The following is a 26,847-nucleotide window of genomic DNA, read 5'->3' as shown; positions in this document are numbered from 1 at the left end:
AATCATGGGAAATGTTGCAACATGTGGGCGTGTCCTCTGCTCACAGTCTACACCTCTGACGTCAGCACGCAATAAAGCACCGCGGCTCATCATATAAGCCGCATCAGAACCTCGCACCACAACCGTCTGACAGAGCAGGCGAGCATCACTCGCGATTCAAGAGGGTTTTTACTTCGCTTCACCTCTTTCTGGTACTGTGTGATTTTCCTCCATGTCTCGTCTGTCCTGCTGAATTCATATTTTAGTGATAGCTTAAGGTAACTGACAGCAGGACGGTGCTAATCTTAGCTAGCTAGCCGGTGGTAGTTGTTCTAACTAACGGAAACGAGCAACCTCTTTGAAGTGTTTACACGAGAAGAAACATTAATTTATTCATTTATATTAACTGTGCCATTTTACTGAAGAGTGTTAAAGATCTTTAAGTTATGTTTCATAAGACAGTATTATGTAATACAAAATAGTTTAATTAGAAAGCAACTGAAGCTCGTGGTCTTTATTTAGCTCTGGGCTGTGATGATGGTGGGTGTGCCTTGGAGGCAGCTCCCCAGCAAACCTATCATCTCAAGAGGTGTGATAGTGACTCAGTGACATGTCACTGGCACGGGTCCACTGTCCTTCATGGGGACCAGTCCAGGTGCTGCTTGTTTGCTGTGTGTGTTCATTCATTGCACAAGGTTATTGATTACCCAGAGCCAAATACTGGGTGTCTTATCTTTACATATATGTTCACATAGCAAGGCTTGTCTGCAGTTTTCACAACTGTCTTGTCATTTTAGAAATGCTTTCATGAAATTTTTTGTACACTAAGGGACTGCTGGTGACTTATGAGAGGGGAATGGGGTGATGCAACACAGGGGTGGAATGGCAAATAGTTTTTTGGAGCACTGGGGGCGGAGTTACAACTTTAAATGGTTGTATTTTGTGTTTCGTTTAAAGGCATGTTTTCTGTAAAAAATCACCAAAATTTCACCATGTATCACAGCCAGAAACTGTGGATTGAACACAAACTGTGAAAAAATAAACACACATTATCAATGGATTATCAAAAACACATGCGTGACAAATGCTTCTGTCAGGAGACATAACCAAATCTAGGTTTAAAATAGTAAAATATTGCCAACGTTAAACCATTTGCACAAAGTAGATCCTGACATTTAATCCTGCACTCTTGGGTGTGTGACAGTAGTGGAAAACCAAGGCGTTTTTCAGCTCCAGAATTTTGTTTTCAACTTTTAACTTTCACACATCAAAGGGTATGTTTTTAAAAATCAAATAATGTCTGCCGTGCCAACATACTGATATTATTCTTGCCAGCTGCTGTTGTGTAAGCCTGCAGATTATTTGGGGAAAGTGGAGGGGCATACAACTTTATATAGCTGTAGTTTGTATTTATTTTACCGCCGATTTTAAGAAAATAAAAAACTTTTTAACTCACCTATCAAGGGGCCTGGTAGATGAAAAAAAATAGGGATGCACAATATTGGATTTTTTTTTTTTTTTTTTTTACCAATATCTGATATGCCAATATACAACAAGTTATTTGTCTGATTCCTGATACCGATAATGATATATCCACTTTTTTCCCCAACTAATTGTAGTGATCATCAAGTCTCCTCTGTAGTGGAATTAACATCATATTATGCATGCATACTCTCATCGTGAAAGCCCACCAGCAGATGAAGACATGAAATACAACATGTCTTTTCAATAAATATAATATTCATTGTGCAAAATAAGAAAAAGCATGTTGATCGATTCTGATTAATTTTAAAGCCAATATCGTCTAATACTGATGACATGCCGATGTTTTTTGCATATTTTTTTATCCGTCAAAATAATGATTGGCCTTTTTCTGTCACATACATTTCGTTTCATTGAGATAATAAGGTATTATGTTGAACACAAACTTATAGAAGAAGTCAGAGCTAAATCTAAAGTAAAATGATTTCAGTATATTGAACAACTCATCACCACAGCCTCAGCATGTGAAGAAGGCCCCTCTGGAAAGCAGTGATGCGGTTTATATGTCTAAGGCTTTTATTGTGAAGGGTAAGAGCAGAAGAAGAGACGCTGATGAGCTAGAGAGTTTGGGTGCAACGCTAGCTTGCAGCAGACTGGCGCTAAGTGATAGTTTAGCACATCAGCTGATATCCAATACAGCAGGAGCAGCAGAGCAGTGTGCCCCTTAATGACACCAAAACGCAGCGGAGACTCCACATCGTTTTTAATTACATGACTATTCTGATGCAAACATTTACCCACCAGAGTGGCGGATAGCCTTCCTGAAATTTACTCGCCAAACAAAATCTACATGCAATTTGCTCTTGGTGGGTGTTAATTTTGGACCCTGTTTGGAAGGCATGTTTTCTTTTAAAATCGCCAAAATTACACCATTTATCACAGCCAGAAACTTCCAGTGGTTCTTGGACACATCACTTGCGACAAAGCTTCTGTCAGAAAAAAAACCAAACATAAAACCAAATTTGAGCTCAAAGTAGTGACATTTCTTTAAAATTAAAAGTCTGGTACAAACTTACCAGTATGCGTGACAAAAGCGTGTCTTTTTCAACTGCATCTTTAATTTTTAACTTTCAAATATCAAAGGTTAAGTTTTAAAAATCTAATAATTCCTTTATGGTGGAAAGAGAGTCCAGCATTTTCTGCCAGTCACTCATGGAAGCTCAAGGAAAATTATTTGTAGCTTCACAGAGGGTAAAAGCCAAAAAAAAAAAAAAAAGTCAAGACCCAGCCACCCCTCTACTTTGATGAGCAAAGAACAGTCCCTAAAATGCCTTAAGCTGCATTCATGTGCTCCTTGGATGGTCCTGTTTCCCAAGTTGGAAAGTCGTTCTTCTGACTTTGTGTGCCTGAGCTTGAAGTCGAAATGTGATAACAACATGGATGCTACAAAGACAATGTGTCGCAGTGATGTGTTGAAGATAGCAACAGTAGGTTTGGCTTCAGAATTGAACCTGCCACAAGAAAACATTGCCACAGCACCATAGCGCGAGTCATCTCAAAACCATCCAGTGCCACGACATTATGAAAGCCAACCCCTCAGTCACACACATTAAACATTTAGAAAGCAGCAGTGCGTTCTACAAAAGGTCAGCAGCAGGAGAAGTAGCAGGTTCCTTTCCTAGGTAACAGCAGTGAAGGGAAATTTAAAAGAAGTCTACTTTGTGATCCAATAGAAAAGTCTGGAACAGCACAGTCGAGCTGCCATGCTGCAGTGGGATTAGCCTAACTTTTGTGAACCCACCCCCCTCAAAAGCATGTTCGTCTATTGTGCTGAATGTGAAAGAGATGCGTTGCTCAGCAGACCTGCTAAGCCCATGTGCTCTGTGGAATCTCACCAAGCTGGGCTCAATTTTTGTAGCTTCAGTGTGTTTTTTTTTTTTTTAAGGACATTTCTTTGTCTGTCAGGGTAAGAGCGAGACTTAAAAACAGGCTGCTTGCAGTAAAACCTGCAAAGTCCAACTTGTGTCGTTTTGGTGCTTTGAGCACCACAAGCCGAGTGCCATCTAGTTCCATTATTTTTGAGAGAAGGCAGACATCTCTACAGCTGATATCTCCAATATGGCAACTCACAGCAAAACAATCTACAGTGATAAATAGCATGACAGGTAAAAGGAAAAAATACATAGTTTTGGTGAAATGTCTGTTTAATTTGTGTAATTAATAATAAACAAATAATTATCCTAAATTCTGCACTGTGGTTTGCTCTGCCATGTTACAGACGTAGCAGCATACAACCATGAAGGGAATGATTCTCCAGCTCAGCCGCAACCTGAGTCGCGCTGCCCCCATTCTCAGTCGCAGTGTCCACTCTGGCACACGTCCCGCCTCCACTGCCGCCTCCAAACTGACATCTGACCGTCTGCTCTCCTCGGAGGAAATCTACGCCCGAGAGGACAAGTATGGAGCGCACAACTACCACCCCCTGCCAGTGGCCTTAGAGAGGGGAGAGGGTGAGTCCAGACCAGTGGCCATTAGCATTTCTCTGTTATTCAGATGCCATTTCAGCCTTCAGGCTTATTTAGAGATCAACAGTCATTGCCAGACACATACAATAAAGTATACAGACTTATATGAAGCCATGGGGCCCTATATAAATGATCTATAGAGCATGGAGCAAGTGCATTCAGGGCATGTCCAACTCCACTTTTGTTGTGGCGCATAATCTGGGCACAAAGTAAGGTTCAAGGAGGAGAAGGGGTTGTATTTAGTCCCTTATGTAATCATGGGTGTGTTTTGGGTGTAACATGAATTCAGTCAGTGTCATCAATCAATCAATCAATCAAACTTTATTTATATAGCGCCTTTCATACATCAAAAATGCAACCCCAAAGCGTCATCTCCCATTCCTTTTCAAAGCCTGGTCCGCCTGCACCTGGGGCATTGCTGTTTACTACATGGTGGATTCTGCAAATTGGAGAGGCGAGGAATGACACTGCAGCAAATATCATGGGACATCGAAGCAGCAAAACTGAAACTATAGTTATGAAGTTAAAGGAAGAAACAAAACATAACTTTTAGCCACTGAAATAATCAATGAAGTTACACTGCTACTGATGCGTAAATGCGCACAGCGGACAGCAGCTCTGCTCTGCCCTCTGCTACGTTCACATTTTAGAGTGTGATTAATATTTTCCTCAATAATGATGTATCATTTCATCTACCAGTAACCCCTCTGCATGTAACAATTAGAGTGCAGATGTGTTGTGTGTCTGTGTAGGTATGTATTTTACTATCTGCACTATTAACTTTAAACCAGGTTTTTGTTGGTCCATGGTGCTATCACTTTCTACTGCCTCAACAGTAATGTCATGCCTCAGCAAACACCTGGCAATGCCTCATTTTGAGACCTACAAGCTCATGGATGATGGGCTAAATGCATACTTACATAACCTGGGCGCTGGCCATAAAAATGACAACTGCATTGGCCTGAAACTAGCAACGCCCTGGGCTGTTTACTGCTTTGCACTGTGTGAAGGAAAGAGCCCAGACTGTTACACCTGTTTTCCTACTTCAAAATTACTTATGAATCACCACAGACACGTCCTAAGAACTTGGTTTTACTCTTCACTACAGGTATCTATGTTTGGGATGTGGAGGGCACCCGGTATTACGACTTCCTCAGTGCGTACAGTGCAGTAAACCAGGGTCACTGCCACCCAAAGATCATAGCCGCGCTCAGCGCCCAGGCCTCCAAACTCTGCCTGACTTCCAGAGCGTTCTACAACAATGTACTGGGAGCCTATGAGGAGTACATCACGGCCTTGTTCGGCTATGACAAAGTCTTACCCATGAATACAGGTACTGTAAGGAAACGCCCAACGCTGACTGCTAGAAACATCTTCAGAGGCTATTATGAGTTTAAATGTTGACATGTATTTCTTCTGTTGCAAATTAGGCGTCGAAGGTGGCGAGACAGCCTGCAAGCTTGCCCGCAAGTGGGCTTACAGTGTAAAGGGAGTCCCCAAAAACCAGGCCAAAATCATTTTTGCAGGTGAGTCAACATCTTACGTTGAAGAATACTACATCACAGTTATGGAGTTTGGCCCATGTGTCACCTTAGGCGTTGTCGGAAAATTGGCATCAGAATTGTGTGTGCCGTTTTTCTGTCAGGGGGCTCAAGGTGTCAGAAAATATTTCTTCATTAGTACATTTCAATAACTGGTTTTGTTTGCACAGGAAATTACCAACATTAGTCACTGTATTTTGAAATATATAACCCAAAAAATCCTACTACCACTACTAGCTCTCATGCTCACCAAATTCGACAGATATAGAATAAGGTGACTAGATTTCCTACACTATGCAAAGATGTGAACTCAGAACAATATGTTTGCCATCTCATTCACTCTTAGAGGGAAACTTCTGGGGCCGCACCATGGCAGCCATCTCCAGCTCAACAGACCCCAGCAGTTACGAAGGTTTTGGTCCCTACATGCCAGGCTTTGAGCTTGTCCCATACAACGACATTCCTGCACTGGAGGTACACGTTTAGATTCTGTCTTTACATTATCTATCAAGTTTGCTTTAACTTGTTTCAGTCATGAGACACAGTACTACTGACAGACTACGGACTGATATGACTGACTGAGTTTCATGCTGTCACTGGCAGTTAATGTGTAAAAAGGTTTCTTCATCTATAGTCCACACAGCCGTTAAAAGGCCAGAATTACAGGGGTAAGGTTAAGGTATGTTTCAGTCACTGCACACCAGGCATTAGGCTCTTTTACGGTCGAGTTGTTACGTACTGGGTTTGTAAAGAATCTCTGACAACAGAGGCAGCTTAAGTTTCATCATACTTGTGGTCAGTGTTCATGTGCTGGTGGGAGGATCCAACACACAGGATCTTGACGCCTGCTGCCAAATTGCATTGTCCTCACAATGTTTTTCCTGGCAAGACCTGAAAGACAAACAAAAAAACACAGCAGAGGTGAGGGAGGCTGCTGCTTAGGGTTTTTTTCCCAATGAAGGCAAAGATCTGCACTTTATTCAGCCCTGAGCTGTAGATCAATCTTATACTGACAACGTTACCATCTACTTAAGAGTACTGTACACGCACAGATTAACAAAGTTTGGTCACGTTAAATGAATCCATTTAGAAGTTACGCATTAACAGTTAACCAGCTTTTCTTTGGCTCATGACAAACTTTCCACAAAATCTTGTGCAAGGCTGTAACGCATTTAGATCCCCCACCTCTTCGCCAATTGGCATGAACACACACCCTCTCACACACACACACAAACACACACTTGACCTTCATGCCAAATTTAGCCTCCTAGTTTAAACACTGACACCAAAGGGTGGGTGAATTATTGTGGACCAACTGAGAGTAAGCTATGGGGCTGCAAGTTGCAGCTAAAAGGATCAAATAGATGCAGCAGAAAGATTTTTTGTTATGACTCCGTGCTGGCGATAGCTTTGGCCGGAGGCATTACGTTTTCAGGATGTGTGTCTGGCCGCCCAGCGCACAGAATCTTGAAGTCTGCTGCCAAATTGCATTGTATTCGTAATGCATTTCCTGGCAAGACCTGGGAGACAAACAAAAACTACAGCAGAGGTGAGGGAGGCTGCTGCGTAGGATTTTTTTTCTTCCAGTGAAGGCAGAGATTTGCACTTTATTCAGCCATTGTAGCCATTATTCAACGTCGTATCTCAGGGACAGAAGGGGAGACTCCATGTTTTCACAGACATGGGTGTAAACTGTAAAAGAAACTTGACTGGTGCACAGTCTTCAGCCCCAAGTGATGTCACTTTCGGCAAACTCCTTTTGTACACAGAGATTGCACTATAGGGCCGCTACAAAGTCCCTTCTTTGTGCCGCCTTTGCATTTTTACACAGAACCAAACAATGGGTTTTAGACGCCCCCATTGCCCCGAAAAAGGCGCATTCTGTATAAACAAAATTAGGTAGGCAGCATTTTGCTGCACTCCCCGATTTTGTTTTTATACTGCCAATGCTGAAATAAGACTGATTGGGCTTTCCTGCAAATTTGCACAATTCCTGTTTAAAAAGGGCTGATGTTTCAACTTCAGATGGGACACATATAAAACAGGGGAGGTTGGGGGTACTCCCAGAGGAAATTTTGAGCATCAAACACTCCCTGTATTCTGGTGAATTTTTCAAGTAGGTTGAACTGCAGCCAGAGCAGCCACGTGACATTTTCATCTTTTGTAATTCTTCTTTGAGTTAGCTTCTAACTGCAGTCAGCTACCTTTTTAAATCTCCTGTGGTGGGTGCCAGGCATAACACTTCATCAAAATGTCACACCTGTGACGCCCATGATCCCATGCTGCTGGCTGTCAAGTTTATAAAGACCTAATTTCGGCGCTGTTACTACCTCTGATGCTGGCTTAAAGCAAGAAAACTTTGTCCGCCCATTCTAGGATTGTACCTTTTTATATAGAAAAATGAGGCGGCATACCAATGAAATTCCCACCTTGAAGAGGCAGCGTAAAAGTGGCTTTAAACAGAACAACTTTTTCTCATATTCAGTAGCACTTCCCAAGATCTGCAAACAAACTTTGATGTGTACAATCGATTCAGAAACAACATTTAGTTAATAAGATTCTCCATAACACCTGACTTGACGACCTCTTTGAGCAGGCAAACATGAGGACATAGTGGCTGACTACAGTTACATTTGTCTGCTGATAGTTTTATCTTGGCAACTGCTGTTTTTCTGTGTAAACATAAGAATCTACTGATTGACCAAAGTAGCATGTATCTTTTGGCAGACTCAGCTTGACAGATAAAAATGTCTGACTGAGTCTTTTTCTTTACTTCCCCAGAAAGCTCTCCAGGACCCAAATGTTGCTGCTTTCATGGTGGAGCCCATCCAGGGTGAGGCAGGGGTGGTGGTGCCAGACCAGGGCTACCTGACTAAAGTCAGAGAACTCTGCACCAAACACAATGTGAGTTTTGACAAACACACACGCAAAGCATGAATGATCATGTGTCATTAGTTATTCCTTAACTTACTGTATGCGCGACTGTTTTGACTGTGTGAAACATTCATCTTTAACTGATCTGCTGTCTGGTTTGTTAGTAAGAAGAGTACAGAGTATATTTGCCATCATCTCCTCTAAACAGTCTCTTCAGTGATTATGCCTGAGGCTTGTTCCATGCTGTTTTGTTAATGGTGGAGACATGAATGTTGACATCAAATAGCTAGCAGGCATTCTTGTGTGATGAGTGAGTGTGCCAGTGCTTTTTTAGGCACTTGTAGGGATTAGAATGAGACATAACTGCATTTTAAACAGTCATCTCTTAACACCACAGTGTGTTGTGGCATCACTACTACAGTTTGAGAATCGTCAAGCTACTCTGTGGCATGTGGACGTACAGCGAACTAATTTAGAGATAACATTTTGCATGTTTTGTCATGCTGCCTGAAGGGCAAGTGCATACTTTATTCCTGTTTGCACAGCTTTTGGAGCTGTGTTTGGCCTAAATAGGACATATTATAATGTTGCTGAGAAGTGCAAAAACATCACACACAAACACACAACAGCCAGCTGTTAAAGAGCGTCTTCTCCTGACTCCCAAATATAGTGAGGGCAAACTGCAGTCTGGGCTTCATTTTTAGATATCTGTATGTTTTCTTATTGGGTGCAAAGAGCAAACAAGCATCCTAGCTGATCTTTGAAGAGGGGTTAAAGTCAATTCAAGACAAGTGGAGAGCAGCAATGTTAAAGTTAGCCAGGGTAATAAGCAGTAATTGCAGTGTGTTTGTTGGCATGTTAAAGCTTGAAACCAGGCTGTTGAATTTATTAATATGGTCTTGTTTTATGGGTCCTGCAGCTGGCAAGATGAAAGGGTTACCACAGCATATATGGTGTGTGTGTGTGTGTGTGTGTGTGTGTGTGTGTGTGTGTGTGTGTGTGTGTGTCCATGTTTGCATGTTTTGGTGTGCCATAAGGCTGCAATTAACAACTATTTAGATTATCAATTGATCTGCTAATTTTTATTATTATTATTGTTATTTTTTTTTACAATTATTTGATTGATTGCTTACTCTATAAAATGTCAAAAAATTGTGAAAAATGCTCATCACTGTTTTCTAGTGCTTAAGGTGACATCTTCAAACTGTCCAAACTCCAAAGGCTCTTCATTTAGGATCATGAATGACAAAGAAAAGCAGCAAATTTAAGGAACTAGAACCAGAAAATGTGACATTTTGCATAAAAAATGACTGAAAACAATCAATTTACAAAATAGCTGCCAATTGATTTTCTTTCAATTGATTAATCGACTAATCGTTGCAGCTGTAGTGTGTGACGTGTGAGAGGGGATTATTAATGACTGTGGAAGCGCTTGTGATTTTTCCGGGCAATGTCGCACACTCAGTTTGTAATACTGCAAATGCAGGGGCTTTCATCTGTAGGCCATACGCTTAATCACTGTGTGTTACCTCATTTACTTCATTTTGATACAGGTAAATGTTGTACAACAAAAGGAAAACATTCATGTTTGTTACAGATCCCAGCAAAAATCACCATTTTTATATTTTTTCAGTGAAAATAAAAAGCAAAAATGACCATTCCCACTAAAATCGCAAATCGTATCGCAATCGCCATATCTGTCAAAATAATCCCAATATTAATTTCTTTGCATATCTTTCTGCCCTTCTCAACAGACATTTACTTAAATGAGAATAAGCCACAGAAGACAGCTCAGGAGCTGTATTCACAAAGCTTCCTAGTGCAGAGAGTTGCTCCTGGTGCCAAAATTCTAAGAAAATTCTTAGAATTTCCCCTTAAAGATAAGACTAGTAAGGATTAAAAGTTATTCACAGAGCATCTTAGACATTAAAAGAGCTCCTAAGGTGAAAACCTGTTAGGAGCAGGGAGGAGGTATTTTAAGAGGCTTAAGAGTTTCTTAATCAGAGGAGAAAATGGTGGAAACACAAAGAGGTCGGGGAAATATTCTCCCAACACTGGATGACAGTGAGTAAATGAAATGCTACAGATTAGATCATGCAGGGATAATATGTGTGGTTGATCTCATTAGGGATACTCCCAAACATTTCCCAATTAATGATCACAACACTAAGATATTTGGAGAACTGGAAAAATACAACAGCACAGCAGTGATGACTCGGGTCCGTCTCAACCTTCCATCAGCAGAGTGATCACATGAACACTGACAACACTTTTAGAGTCCGCAGTTAATTTCCACTGGGTGGCCACACCCTGTTGACTCACAAAGGGGTGTGTCTGTGACAACCAATCACATCTGTCAAAAGAAAGCATCAAGCCTAGCAATGTGGTCAACCATACCTCCCTAAGATAAAGGTTTCTGTCTCTTCTTGCTCAGAGTCGCTCTGAGAACTTTCCTAAGTCACTCCTAAGTTAGGATCCTTACTAAAAAAATTAGGCTAAGTTAGGAGCTCTGAGAGTGTTCTCAGAATGTTTGTGAATACAACCCTTGGCCAGTTCTGTCCAGTCCCCTGTGCTAACACTTAAGTATACACTGTTTTGAGTCATACAAATGTTAACAAAGGAGAAGATGACAATTTATAGCAGCTGTAAAACTTTACTGAGAGTCATAAAATGCAGCATGTGGCCAAGTCTGTTAAAGTATTCTGTGTAGGAGATTTACATTTTTTTTTTTTTTTACAACTTTGTGTCACCCAGACTATCTTCACTGAGAGCAGCACACACTTTCAAATATGGTATAAAATTAGTGTACTTTTTTTTTGGGAATTCCATGGACTTATTTTCCTGTTAAAAGATCTCCTGAAGATCATTAAAATTCCTATATTTACACTGGGAAAAATAAAAGAAAGACACACAGTTTTTAACTTTGTACATCCCTGCACCATCCCTGAATGTGTAACACTGTCCAAAGACTCAAATAAAATTAAGCATGAATGATTTTGGGGAAAAAAGAGTAGGTTTTGATGAAATTTAGATTTTTCAGCCCTACCTAAAATGGATGAGAAAATCATGCAGCGACATCACTTCTATCTAATTTTAGATATATGAATCTACAGGTCACACAAAGAAACCTAGCACCGTGGTGATGACTGTCCTCTGTGTTCTGTCCAGGTGTTGTGGATTGCTGATGAGGTGCAGACAGGTTTGGCAAGAACCGGCCGACGTCTGGCTGTGGACCACGAGGAAGTCCGTCCAGATATCGTTGTTCTGGGCAAAGCTCTCTCTGGGGGAGTTTACCCTGTAAGCATTTTTGTTTTTCTTTGGTCACACTTCAAATCACAGTATAGATTTGTTTTGAAAGACTTGATGGACTTTTGGAGTCCAGTTGTGTTGGATGTACTTTTGATCTGTGATTGTGTGCCTCAGGTATGTGCTGTGCTGTGTGACGATGAGATAATGCTGACAATCAAGCCTGGAGAACACGGGTCAACATATGGAGGTAACCCTGTGGCCTGTCAGGTCGCCATCGCTGCACTTCAGGTCAGTGTTACCTATAGTTTCCTTGTCTGTCCACCATTTTACCACTCGCCCTTTCATTTTGCCTGAGTTTTATATGATTAAATGGTGAAAACTTCCACTGTGATCTGCAACATACCATTAGGTTTAAATAATTATACAGTTACCTTCAAAAACAAGTTGGCATCAGAAGAAAAATATGCATGCCACTTTGATCAACGATGTCATTAAGCTCTCTCGTTCTTTTGTTTTAACTCTTTTTGTCCTGATTTTGCAGGTGCTGGAGGAGGAGAAGCTGGCAGAGAATGCTCAAAGGATGGGAGAGCTGCTGCGGAGCGAGCTGAATAAACTGCCCAAAGACATCGTGACAACAGTCAGAGGGAAAGGCCTCCTCAACGCAGTCATCATCAAAGAGACCAAAGGTACAGTGCTGAAATATTAATTAATTAATTAATTTATGATGTTATTTACTCATTTTTGGAGGCAGGATTGGTTCATTTACACTGAATTAGTGACAGGAACAATGTCTTCTAGGAGTCTAGACTACTGAGTCTTTGTGCTACTCATCTTTAGGACATACTGGTTCAAATTGAAGCTGGAGTGCGTGACTTTTGTCTCCCCCCTCTGGCAGTGAAAGTAATTACACAAGCACTGCCAACCCGTGCTTCCTGTAGGTGAGCTCGCCACATGCCGCCCACATGTGGCAAGCTCTCCTCAAGATTTTTATTTTAACTTTAATCCGACCTCAGAATGCTGAAGTTCTTTTTTATCTGGAGCATCCACTCCCGAAACCTTTCCTTAACACCTTATAGGATTTTCCACCATAGCTTCCACTTGTCGACACAAGTCAGTCGCCAAAGACACCAAACTCAGGTATACTGTGATATACAGAGAGCTTTCCCTGGTGGCCAAAGGCTAAATAAACACTGTAAACTTTGGCGAGGGCTTTACTGTAATAATGTTCATTTACCCACACTCCAGCTTCAACGAATTAAAAGTATTATATCAAGTATGTTGAAAAATGTCATGTATTGAGCTTTGGTTTGGATTTTTCCTTTTTAAGGCAGCTTGCCTTTCTACATATAGGACAAGATTCTTGGGAAGACAAATGAAGAGTAAAGCTCATTTTGCAACCAGGGTGCATAAAAAAGTTAAATTTAAAGACAATTTTAATACCACTTTATATGAAATTTAAGACCAAACCTGCAATGGAAATACATGAAATACACATTATATAGAAAAAGGAAACAAAATCTCATCGCTGTCGTAAATGCTATTTATTATTGCAATATTCAAAGATATACCGCAGGCCAAAAATGACTTTTTCTATGGTCTGTCCATTGATTGTTTTTGTTTTTTTTAAGATTATTTTTTCAGGCTTTTTGCCTTTAATGTACAGGATAGAGTAAAACGGGGTGAGAGAGAGTGGGGGGTGACATGCAGCAAATGGTTGCAAGCCGGAGTCGAACCTGCGACCGCTGCGGCGAGGCATTTCCATTGTACATAGAGCGCCAGCACTATCCACTGCGCTACTGACGCCCCCTGTCCATTGATTGTAAACAGTCATTGGGTCTGCCTGGTTGGAAACAATATTTCAGCCCCACTGAATCTGAATTTAAGACAATTTTAAGGCCTTATATTAAGAACTTAATTTAAGACATCTGAAGACTTCTTAAGGACCTGTAGACACCCTGTGCACCTTGCAGTCACTTATTCTGACATATATTTCAACGTTCCCCACAGACTACAACGCCTGGGAGGTGTGTTTACGCCTTCGTGACAACGGACTGCTGGCCAAGCCCACCCACGGTGACATCATCCGCCTGGCCCCTCCCCTCATCATCAAAGAGCACGAGCTGCGCGAGTGTGTCAACATCATCCAGAGAACCATCTTGTCCTTCTAAACTACAACCATCTCTTCAAGAATACGCACACAGCTTTCAAGCTCATAATCCAAACTGATCATCCTGTTGTTATTTTCACTTTTAAAGACAGTCTGAAAGGTATTACTGTAGAGACACAGTATACAGACGCTGTATGGAGAATGTTTCTGTGAGGCTACACTGACACTTACGTACAGGAATAATGCTGTAGAGGAAAAACGGTCTGTTAGGCTAAGCTTCACTGTCACTGAAGACGATTACCCCCCCCCCCCCCCCCTTCAGGTGTCTAAAAAGTGCTCTGTCTGATCAGGCTGCCTCAGGAAAGACTTCAAGACAGGTGGAAACATCATCAGTTTATTTTAAATGTTTAACAGTTAATTCACATTTCTGCTGGTAACAAGTGATGTAAATAATCAGTGTGATTGTATCCAATGCATCATTTTAATTTTCTTACAGGAGAAGTAGTGTTACCAGATACTCATGCAGTCTAAAGGTTAGACTCAAGATTAATTAAAATTTTTCCTCAAAGGTAAACGATTAAGCTATCTTGTTACAATCTTGTTTGCGGTTTAGTTTGTTTACTAAACTGCTGTGTGCAAACAGAAACTCTGAACTGTTGCTGAAAGTCTTGTTACACAGAAGGTCATTTGGGTTTTTCTAATGCTAAGAGCAGCGTTTCAACACATTTATAAAATGCTGTGAAACATATAGTAAATTCAGACTTCTTTGAGTTGTTTAAATTTCTTTAACAATTATGATCTGTATCTGTGCATTGTTGTTATGGAATTTTCTGATGAATTTTTTATTTGTTACAAAACATGTAAATATTGTCTTTTCAAAGGCAATATCCCCTTTTAAGTTGCTGTATTATCCACTGATCTCAAAATAAATTATTGCAGTCGTACTTCCTGTTTTGCTCTTTTTAAGTGAAGTTTATATCTACGGCGCCTTTCTTTCACATATATAAAGTGCTTAACATCAAAAACAAATAATCAAAGAGATAGATGGAAACAACAGCAGCATTGGGCTGATGAGATAAAAACAGCAGCAGCAAATAAGTAAGGATGGAGACAAACAAAAACAGGTCATTAGCTATTGGCAGAGGTGGGACCAAGTCACTTGTGCCATGTCTCAAATCGCACACTTCTGTACTTACACATAAGTGCGTTCACACTGAGAAGTATGAAAAAATGCAGTGCACTGTGAGTACCTGGATGGGTGCACTCAAAACAGTCAAGAAGTTGAGTGTGGAACTATGGACACTTCTCGCTGTCAATGGTCGCCATCTTGGCTACATAGCAGAAGGGGAGGGACCACTTTTCAAATTGGAAATGGCGGCCGATGATTGTGCGACTGTGGACGTCGTTGCATTGTACAAATACATGTGTTTTTTGCACTAAGCACCACTATACTGTTGTCGGGTATAAGCCAGCAGTATGTTCATTGGGTTAATTTAGCAGTCTGTAATGATTTGGTACTGTGAATGCTAATGCTAGTTTGCTAACTAGCTAAGTTGCGGTTGTCATTTCCGTTGAGTGCACAACGGCCGTGTTTGGTTTGAGACAACACTACCCTGTCGAAATTCGTGCATGACGCCAATAAGTACATAGTGCACAAAGTATACTACATGGAAGTGTACTAACGGAAGTATGTGATTTGAGACACATGCTGCGTTCGTTTTGTACTCAGAGGTCGGAAGTCGGAATGGGGAACGATGTCACCTCCGAGCTGATAACAGTTTTTGCATTCTAGTTGACAACGGTGGACAAGTCGGAAAAAAACATGAACGCCGCAGATGAGGCTGACCTAATGTAAAACAAATAAGATAAAATTGCTATAAACAGTACTTTAGCAGAGTGTTTACTCACTATGTATGTGACCGGCAGCCATCTTGAATTTGTAAGTCGGGGTTGATGCGGTTGCTCCGAGTTTCAGAGTTGGAAATCTGATCTCAGGGTGCATTCGAGTTTAAAACTTCTGACTGGGAACTGGGAATTTCCGACCTCCGAGTACAAAACGCACCAACAGCATTGGTAATTCTCAAAGACAAGGATCCTTCCTTGGTAGGACAAATCCTTCCAAGGAAGGATCCTTCAGAGGCAAGGCAAGAGTCCTTCCTAGCATTCGATGAACACACGTTGGAACAAGCTAACGAGTGTCCCCGGGTGTACGTCATTAACCCTCAGCGGACGGAGGGGGTTTCAGGGTACTGTGGTAATTTTGGCACCCTCTAATGTTGTTGTACAATTTCAACAAATTACGTGACTTTTAGGGAGACTATATTTCTGGGTTATACTTAAAAAACAAACAAACCGGTATGCTAAATGAAACTTTTGTGGCATTAAGCACTCCATTACTGCTGTCAATGATTAATTCAAAAACTTCTATGTTTTATCTAAATCACGGTATTTTAAAAAAATCCAAATAAATGACATATTTATCTAAATCCTGCTGAGCTCGGCTGGCACAGGTTTCATGAAGAGACCCTGTCTTAACTTACAGCAAATCATGCGCAAAGAATTGTGGATACTTTATGCATCATAAAAGTTCATCTGTGTGTGTTGCCTTCAACTGCTTTAAAATCGCAAAGATAAGATGTGCACTCTTTCATTAGCAAAAGTATCCCAGCTTTAATAGTGAATATATTTACAATTCACTGTTACAGTGAACTGTGAGGGCAAAAACAAAATAATTGTTCATAATTATAATAGAGGTAAAATGTTCAGTTGATCGTGATATTGATTTGTGGTCAAATCGCCCAGCCCTTTGCTGCACCCCTGATTAAGTGTGAGAGCAATGTTGGTTCTCTTTTAGCATTGATTTAATACCTCTATTATAAACATTAACAATTGTGTTGGATTCAATTCAGCAGACAGTTCCAGAAGTTTGCTCCTTCAGTGGAGAAGAATGAGTGTTCAAATTAGGTTTTGCGTGATGAAATGTGACAGTTACTGTTTGTTAAGGCCTGTGTGAATGAAGGTATGTGACCATATAAGCATCAGCATGGCTGTGGTCTTTGACATTATTATTTACAAAGCATACACTTAATTTCTTGTGTCACGCTGTCAAACACTGCATATACTGAAGTGTTCCCTTTAATCCATTACTGTGCAATGGTCCAAGCTGTAACACTAGATGGTGCTGTGCCTTCACTGAAATGAAACGAAGGCCTAGTGAGCACTCAAAGTAGTCACGCATACCAACAATTATTAAGCAGGTGTTAAACGCACAGCTTAAAGTAGCACAAAGTAACACAGATTAAGATACTAAAGCTTCACTGCAGATACAATTCAATCAATACACAGTCCCAACATAGCACTGTTAAACCTACAAGACACAACCTGGATGATCCGTCTTTGTGCCTGTCACACACTGCTCTCTAGCAGCAGTACACAGGGACTTCAGCTGACAAAGATTTGACATATTTGACACTTGTCATTCCCAGAAGACGAACTGCTCTGAAGTGGATGTTGTGGCAACAACCTCAAGCTAGCTGATGGAGACAGTCAAAGGCTTTCTTCCCCCCTGAGTGCTGACCTTCAGGCAGCAGAAATCCTGCCGCACAGACTGCATCCACTTATAATTTCTCTTCACAACAATAATGTAAACAGCAGCGGTAGTAGAATTAATATTGCAGTGCAGATCTGATAGATGGCATCAGATGATTTTATCTCTAATACATACATATATATATATATATATATATATATGTATGTTGGTACAAATAAAGTGTGACCTTTCTGCAGGTTGAACTGAAAGTCTGATAAATAAAAGAAAGTCTGTATTTGCTGCTTATTGAAAACCAGGAGAGCTGTCTGGAAACCAACAGACTGCAGATACTTAACAGATGTATAAGAAAACATATTGCGAGCTATCAAGGATCAATGAAATCCACTCTAATTAGTTAAATGCTTTGCACTTTTAATGACAAACTCCTGGGCCAACTTCTCTTTAAAGGCTTTCTGTTGAGTGCTTTCTCTGGCACTTTTATTAATCCAGGGAAGGCTCAAATTATTTACACTTACTAGCTTTTTTCCAGCGCTTTCAACCACATCTCATGGTCTTCCTCACTGGATGGAAATCATCTATTATTGTGCGACTTGTGGATCTAATGTTATTACTGGATTAAATGGTAATGGTTATCAGCCTCATAAATACAAGGGAAGGGGGTTTTATACTTGTGTGGCAGACGCTACCCACATGGCCTACGCCGTCGTGACCATTTATACTTGTACGGTGGTGTGTCTGTGTCGCTCTGCAGTTACACTGCCAAAACACTAGACGGCGGCGGAAGTTTCTGCGAAGTGCTGTAAAGTTTAGTTTATTCAAAACACACATTAAACACACATTAAACATGGCTTAATAGCAACAATTTCAAACACAAGTACACAAATCTGCTTCACTATAACTCGCAGCATTCACAGACAAACACTTGTCTTTATCTGGACACATTTTCCCCACAAATACAACATGCTAATGGTTTTAGCACAAGCCTATGTCATTTTACATTTTATAAATTAGCCTAGCGGCTAGTGTACTTTTTTCTAGCCAGGTGAAGCCAGGTTAAATCACAAACAAGACTTAAAATGCTATTTTTGTGGAGGCTTTATTGTCATATTGACGTAATGCTCTGCATACAGAAGTAGTTGAGATGGTGGATGGATTAAACAAACACAGGACTTTCATCCAGGAGAGTGCGGTTTGTGTCCTGTGTGCAGGGTTTTACGCAAGTAAGTGCATGCAATGTCCAGCTGGGTGAGAATAGTAGCCACATTGAGTGCATGGAGTATAGCTTTTGTTTGGGCTATTTAGTTGAATGGGGAAGAAACTACTACTTCTTGTGCTTAACGCCCATGTATGTGTATTCGTTTATATGTGTGATCAAAGATTGTGGCCTGCATAGTCATTGTTCACAGGCTTGCTTCAGTTTCAGCCATTGCTTTACATGTGTGTTAAAAATCTTGAGTTGCATTCCACAGGTGAATCTCTCTCACTGAAGAGGATGATTAACCAAATGTTTTTCTGTGTTTTGCTGCTCTACAGTTTCCACTTGTTACACCCTTCGTTCTGATTCCACTATGTTGTTTGTTTACCAGTTGACAGAGTATTGCTGGTGCAAGGTTGTTCACACACTTAAAAATTAATTTTAAAAATGAAAACTGTCAAAACTTAACATATTGTATTGCCGTAGAATTAGGCAGTGGTACCATCAAGCAGGTTTCTGATTCATTGCTTTCAGTGTCTGTTTATGTAAAAGACAACCGTGGTTTTTATTCCCAGTTCTCATCACACAGGTGTGTCATGTTATTCTGCTTGTTTTTAGGCTAGAATTCTTTCTGTGTTCATCGTTCACAAGGATTAACTGGAAGTTGAATTATCTGCAGAGGTCTCCGCCTCTCCAAAACAAATGGATTCAGTGATTAAAATCAGTAAAAAACACTAAACTAAATAAAGCAGTTTCACAATAAAAATCAGTGTCTCTCTGGCGCTCATGTTGAAACGGAGTCAGGGGAGACTGCAAGCTGAGCTGCCACTATTACCCTGCATGTGACACCACAAGTTAGTCAGTACGTTTACATGCACGGTTAAGTCGAGTCATGGTTATAGCTTGACTAGGCCATTTCATAGGACCCCTGTCCTTCTCCCAGTATACAAACACAGGAGGGGAATTGATTTATTTACTGACGTATATTCGACTCCACTACGATAGGAAGGTGCTAGGATGTGATAGGTATATGCCCCCTTTTAGCTTGTTAGTGTTGGACCTTTTTCCGGTTGACCCATAACGTCACAGACCAAACAATCAACAGAAAAGTTAGCTACAGTTGGCTAGTGGCAAAGTGGTACCATGGTGGACAACTTCACAGCTCTGTACAATTCATAGTGCTGTACACTTTACTTTTTCTTCTCTTCTTCTGTTACACATTTATTGTTATTCGACTTCCGGGTCTAAGTCCTGGGCGGAAACTGGAGCATGCGCAAAGCACCTAGGCCAGTTTGGGTACGATTGATTGTATACATGCAGAAGTAATTCAACTCCCAATCGCATTATCTAAGTATGTTAGTGCGGCTTTAAGAAATCTCATTTAGTACGATTTCAGTTGGACTAACATGTTTACATGTATTTTAAATGGCGCCATAACCTAATGAAACTGCTTCTGGTGCTATCAGGCATTAAATAGGCTGATAACCACACTCTCAACCTACTAGTCCAGGTAGCAGGACCCTGCTAACCCATATCTATGAGGCTGAAAACAGCTAATAAAGCCCCCCTTTTTTAAGATATTTTTGGGGCATTTCAGCCTTTAATCGATAGGACAGTCAAGTGTGAAAGGGGGAGAGAGAGAGGGAGTGACACACAGCAAAGGGCCACAAGCCGGAGCCAAACCCGGGCCGCTGAGGCAACAGCCTTGTACATGGGGTGCCTGCTCTATCCACTAAGCCACCGACGCACCATCCATCCATTTTCTAACCGCTTATCCTCTGGAGGGACGCGGGGGGGCTGGAGCCTATCCCAGCTGACATTTGGCGAGACCTACAGACAATTTAGAGTCACCAATTAACCTAGTCCCCAATCTGCATGTCTTTGGACTGTGGGAGGAAGCCGGAGTACCCAGAGAAAACCCACGCTGACACGGGGAGAACATGCAAACTCCACACAGAAGGGCTCCCACACCCAGGATCGAACTAGGAACCCTCTTGCTGTGAGGCGACAGTGCTAACCACCACACCACTGTGCCGCCCACCGACACACCAACAAAGCCCATTTAATCGTGTGATAACAGTAGAAATGGGTGGTTTTATATGTGAACTTCATGTGCTGAGAAAGATTGTGAGATGTGACTGGAAACTCCTAGAAAATCAAAACATATTCACATACATGAGGTTATTTTTTCCCTTCTGAACTGTACTGAAGTACAAGTATAAAGTAACACAACATGTAAATAAATAAATATACTTTCCACCTCTGGTTACAAGCTGTAACCTTCTCTAACCTTCAGGCCACTGCTTAATGATCAGATTTTTGTTTCATCAGTTGGGTTGTCAAAACAGGCCTTGTAGTTTAGGGGAGAAGTACACACAGCCTACAATGTAGGACAGGTTATTATTTCATATGAAGCGGAGCACAGAGATGAGCGAAGCCCAGAGCTTGCTTGTGAAATATGACTGGAATCCAGCCTGGCAGGAGAAATGAGGGTTCTCACCGGGTGACACTGAGCAATGCGCTGGTGCCCTGCGCATGCTTTGATCCCACACTCTGCAGAGACCTGCATCCCACTCAGCCGCAATAGGAAGGCAAACTGTATTCCACAAATGAGCTCCAGTTTTGGCAGGGGAGTGACAGGCCACAGGCTCTGTGAGGATCTGGGAACAGCGAGGTCCAGGCTCTTTGACTGCCTCAGCCAAACCTGAAGATGCTCCTTTAAAGCTACTTGATTTTCCCCGGCCACACGCTCCGTGCCAACAGTCGGCCCGGTCCATTCGAGCATGTGGCGCAAGGCTGGCTTCAAAGGCTGGTGTGTGTTCCAGCACTATTCCTCAGACCAAGAAGGTCAAGAGGGGCTCATCCAGACTGGATGGCTGCTCCTGTTCCCCTCTTTCAGCTCTTTGTTCCTCGCCTACTCTCTGCCTTCCCCCCGTTTTTGTTTCTGTCTCTCTGACTGACTTTCTTTTAATTTGTTATCTCTCCCCGTGTCCCCTCACTCCTCGTGTCCCCTCACTCCTCCTGCCCCTTTGTCTCTCTCCCAGCCAGGCCATTTGTATTCATTCCTTACATAATGGAGAAATCAGATTGTGGTACTTAGCGAGGATGTAATCAAAGTACTGTGCCTGAAATTTAATTCAGGTAAAGTTGCAGTTAAGGAGAGGATAAATTATAAAGCTCTGTATCCATTAAATGTGCGGAGAATAAGGTGCCAGCCTTAGAATTATGACTGATGCAGTGCTGGAATAGGATATGCTATTCGTTTTTTCCTGTACTGCCACAGATAAATCAGAGAAAAACGTTGGGCTCGCCTGCCAGTGCTCATATTAATGGGCCTTTTGCATTAAGTTTACGACATCTGAGTGCACTGATAAAATACATGTGCATCTTAAAGGGCAAATGACACATAATCCTTTAAGAGTAATGTGCGCTGACCATTTTTCTCTTCCTCCACGGGCCTCTCTCAGTTCACACCAGAGGGAATATATATATATATTGATCAGGCGCAGCAAGGTCCTCAGAAGGACGTGGTCCTCCCTGTAGATCTGAGGAGCACTGTGGCTCTCAGACCAATCGTTTTAGTTGTCACACCCTCAACTGATTTATTTCTGGGTTGGCGACACGTCTGCAGTCCTTGTGCATCTTTAAAAAGGCAAACAAGACATGGTCACACTTGTAGAAGTTCACAGCGTGCTAAATCTTTAAGTTATTATTTAAGTTATTTTTTATTTCTACGTGACTTAAGAGTTTTCTCATGCAGACGACACACGACGGGCCATTTACAAACTAGAATTACCACCTCATGGTAGTATTCCTCCGCCAACCAGTCCAGTTGCAGGTTACGTCCATGTCTGTCCAGACCACGGACTGTATAGTAAAGATAGACGACGTGACAGCTCCCCAAAAGTGAAACCAAAACATTGTGATGGCCCCCTGGTGGCTGGCTGCAGTATAGATCATAAACCCCGCCCATTCCACGTTAGCAAAGGGGACATGGGCCAAGCTAAAAAAATCAACGTAGATGTCAAATTAATCTTTCCCAAAGATGGTTTCTGTCTTTTTAAAGTTTTTTTTTTTATCACACTGAGTGTTCTTTTTTTTTTTTTCAATAAGTTTGGTTATAATTCGTTATTCGATGCTTTATAAAGGTGGTTTGATGTCATAACTGCCAACTGTGTGCCAACTGATGTGTTCACGGTCAATGGCACTGCTTGCGATTAGCTGAACGAGTGTATTGGCGGGAAATCACTACTGCAGACATCGCTACTGTGCAGACTCTGGCTCCAAATAACATCACCAGTGCGAAAATGGCGGTAGCTGAAGCCGAAGTGAAACAATGTTGTCCACCTTTATATAGAGTCATTGGTCCAGACTGGTCCAGATGTTCGTATGTGGCCATGACAGAAGACAATGCTTTAAATATAGATGTTGCTGTAAACACACATCTTCAACAAAAAGGTAATTTGTGAGGTCACATTGATCTTGACCTTTGATCAACAAAATCTAATCAGTTCATCCTTGGATCCAAATTTGAGGAAATTCCTTCAGCACGTTCTTGAGATATTACATTCACAAGAATGGGATGTAGGGATGGACGGACAACCAGAAAAATACTATAATATATAAAAATCTATAATATATATTGTACAAACAGATAAAAAGAATAACAAAAACAAGTTAGTACAGGGGCCGTCGTCACAATGACTGCAACTCATTTTGCTGCATCCTCACAGTGCATTGCAACATACAGTACAGGCCAAAAGTTTGGACACACCTTCTCATTCAATGCGTTTTCTTTATTTTCATGACTATTTACATTGTAGATTCTCATTGAAGGCATCAAAACTATGAATGAACACATGTGGAGTTATGTACTTAACAAAAAAAGGTGAAATAACTGAAAACATGTTTTATATTCTAGTTTCTTCAAAATAGCCACCCTTTGCTCTGATTACTGCTTTGCACACTCTTGGCATTCTCTCCATGAGCTTCAAGAGGTAGTCACCTGAAATGGTTTCCACTTCACAGGTGTGCCTTATCAGGGTTAATTAGTGGAATTTCTTGTTTTATCAATGGGGTTGGGACCATCAGTTGTGTTGTGCAGAAGTCAGGTTAATACACAGCCGACAGCCCTATTGGACAACTCTTAAAATTAATATTATGGCAAGAACCAATCAGCTAACTAAAGAAAAACGAGTGGCCATCATTACTTTAAGAAATGAAGGTCAGTCAGTCTGGAAAATTGCAAAAACTTTAAATGTGTCCCCAAGTGGAGTCGCAAAAACCATCAAGCGCTACAACGAAACTGGCACACATGAGGACCGACCCAGGAAAGGAAGACCAAGAGTCACCTCTGCTTCTGAGGATAAGTTCATCCGAGTCACCAGCCTTGGAAATCGCAAGTTAACAGCAGCTCAGATCAGAAACCAGATGAATGCCACACAGAGTTCTAGCAGCAGACCCATCTCTAGAACAACTGTTAAGAGGAGACTGCGCGAAACAGGCCTTCATGGTCAAATAGCTGCTAGGAAACCACTGCTAAGGAGAGGCAACAAGCAGAAGAGATTTGTTTGGGCCAAGAAACACAAGGAATGGACATTAGACCAGTGGAAATCTGTGCTTTGGTCTGATGAGTCCAAATTTGAGATCTTTGGTTCCAACTGCCGTGTCTTTGTGAGACGCAGAAAAGGTGAACGGATGGATTCCACATGCCTGGTTCCCACTGTGAAGCATGGAGGAGGAGGTGTGATGGTGTGGGGGTGTTTTGCTGGTGACACTGTTGGGGATTTATTCAAAATTGAAAGCACACTGAACCAGCATGGCTACCACAGCATCCTGCAGCGACATGCCATCCCATCCGGTTTGCGTTTAGTTGGACGATCATTTATTTTTCAACAGGACAATGACCCCAAACACACCTCCAGGCTGTGTAAGGGCTATTTGACCAAGAAGGAGAGTGATGGAGTGCTGCGGCAGATGACCTGGCCTCCACAGTCACCGGACCTGAACCCAATCGAGATGGTTTGGGGTGAGCTGGACCACAGAGTGAAGGCAAAGGGGCCAACAAGTGCTAAACACCTCTGGGAACTCCTTCAAGACTGTTGGAAAACCATTTCAGGTGACTACCTCTTGAAGCTCATGGAGAGAATGCCAAGAGTGTGCAAAGCAGTAATCAGAGCAAAGGGTGGCTATTTTGAAGAAACTAGAATATAAAACATGTTTTCAGTTATTTCACCTTTTTTTGTTAAGTACATAACTCCACATGTGTTCATTCATAGTTTTGATGCCTTCAGTGAGAATCTACAATGTAAATAGTCATGAAAATAAAGAAAACGCATTGAATGAGAAGGTGTGTCCAAACTTTTGGCCTGTACTGTACATTTCAGATTCCAGTGAAACCCAAACTGCTACACTGAAAACTACTGAAATAATTTTCTTTTATTTGAAATTCAAGTACTTTTAGCTAATTTAACATGTTCCTATAGAGATTCTGATGCACACTTCCTCTACATAGAGCCCAATATTAAATGAAGTGTCATCTCACTGCAGTGATCATGCAGGAAACCTTATAAATCACAGTAAAGAGCTTCTGATGAATTACATCTCCGTGCGCACCTCTGGCCCCTGTGGTAGTGAATGCAAAATGCCTGGCAGTAACTTATATGCAAGAGGAGGATGACTCATCTACCTGTTGTTCCTGTCTCTGGGCATCCTTGCTTCACTTTCCATTAGAAAATAAACTTGATTACAAATTCATTTAATTTTATTATCTACAGCCGGGAACATTGCTGTCTGGGTTTTTGATTGGGAAGACATAATTAGAGACTGTGGACTACCACTGGTTGAGATCCTCCTCACCATAATGAATGGGGAAAGAGTCGCAGCAGAGGTAAGAGACGACTATAACCGAGGCCCTAGGCGGTGACTCTGTTGCCAGAGTGTGATTCACTCAGCTGATTTTCAAATTCATGTGAGCCAGTTCTATCACCATTTCCAAAATGCCTGAAGAAAATGAAAGATGGCTTAGATGCCAAGAGAGATACACGCAATGAGTGAATGTCAGTGCCTCAGAGCCATCAGTGTCACTGTGACTGTGATCATAATCAGGGTGGGTTGCAATAGAAAGCATTAACTTTAAACATGGATTAAACCAGATTTTATTCATGCTAGCAGTGTCACTCCAGGGATGGTTGCTCGGTCCAGTACTTTGGTCGAGACTGAAATGCCTCAACTTAAATACCAAGCTATTGTTACATACTGACATCAAATTTCATACAGACATTCACGGTCTCTAGAGGATGAAGCTTTCTGACTTCAATCAGCTCCCGACTTTGTATCAAGCAGGTAAAACTTTTTATGTCTCTAGTGAAATATCTCAACATCTATTGGATGGATTGGCACAAGTTTTGGCAGAAACATTCATGTCCCCCTCAAGCTGTGATAACTTCTTAAAGGAACATTTCACCCAAGAATAATCATTTGTCTGTCAATCACTCACTCCCTGTTACATTTAATTTGTGAAGAAAACTGTTCTTCTCGCATACCTCCACAGTGAAGGAAGAATCCAAAAACGATGATCACTATTGATGGACTGAAGTAAAGGGGGGCTGCCTTTGACAACAGCAAAACTATATCAAAACATCTGTTTAAAAACTCTCACGCGACTCGTGCAGTGTAACCCAAGTCTCATTTATCAGGTCGTATGCTCAGTACTTTCCAAACACATGCATTATTACTACACCTGTAATATTTAAAACACTTTTACATTAACAGTCTCATGCACAGAACAGTAGGGAGCCTTGCCAACTCAATGAAATGCTCAAGCAGAGTTTAAACACGCGGCGTGTTCATGGTGTTTTAGACTGGCCTCCCAAAAAAACACCACTGAGAGACTTCAGCTCATTCAAAACTGTGCAGCTTGGCTATTAACCAGAACCAAGAGGAGAGAGCACATCAGGCCAGTCTGAGCTGCTCTGCACTGACTTCCTGTTACATTTAGATTTTAAGCTCCTCCTCCTTGTATACAAAACCCTAAATGGGCTGGGACCGAGCTACATTGCTAACTACCTTGTTAACTATTTGCCTCCAAGTACACTGTGATCATCTGCTGGTTGTTTATTGGAGGCAACAGCTGGAAGATCGGGAATGCAGCCTTTGCTAATTATGCCCCCAAACTATGGAACACACTACCTACAGATATCAGGGAAGCTAGCACGCTAAATATTTTTAAAAGAAAGCTAAAAACGTATTTGTTCACTTTGGCCTTTAATTAGCTCTGACTTCCTGATACAGGTCTGAAACTCTTTCTTTTTATGCTTCACGCAGCTGCAACTGGTTTAAAATCT

The 26,847-nt window shown here is 41.4% G+C and overlaps 1 protein-coding gene across 1 annotated transcript; it reads left to right on the top strand.

The window, feature by feature from the left end:
- Nucleotides 1-54: 54 nt before the first annotated feature.
- On the top strand, nucleotides 55-14,701 carry oat (ornithine aminotransferase). Its single transcript, XM_033611551.2, has 10 exons — nucleotides 55-191; nucleotides 3,740-3,971; nucleotides 5,095-5,319; nucleotides 5,417-5,512; nucleotides 5,874-6,001; nucleotides 8,309-8,431; nucleotides 11,570-11,698; nucleotides 11,825-11,938; nucleotides 12,192-12,336; nucleotides 13,658-14,701. Exons 2-10 carry the CDS (start codon nucleotides 3,758-3,760, stop codon nucleotides 13,816-13,818), a joined length of 1,335 nt encoding a protein of 444 aa, XP_033467442.2. The 5' UTR covers nucleotides 55-191; nucleotides 3,740-3,757; the 3' UTR covers nucleotides 13,819-14,701.
- Nucleotides 14,702-26,847: the final 12,146 nt, after the last annotated feature.

Source organism: Epinephelus lanceolatus, chromosome 21 (assembly GCF_041903045.1).
Source record: "Epinephelus lanceolatus isolate andai-2023 chromosome 21, ASM4190304v1, whole genome shotgun sequence".
In the NCBI taxonomy this organism is placed as follows: domain Eukaryota; kingdom Metazoa; phylum Chordata; class Actinopteri; order Perciformes; family Serranidae; genus Epinephelus; species Epinephelus lanceolatus.
The sequence above is the reverse complement of the archived record's forward strand: the minus strand, read 5'-3'. Positions and strand labels throughout refer to the sequence as shown.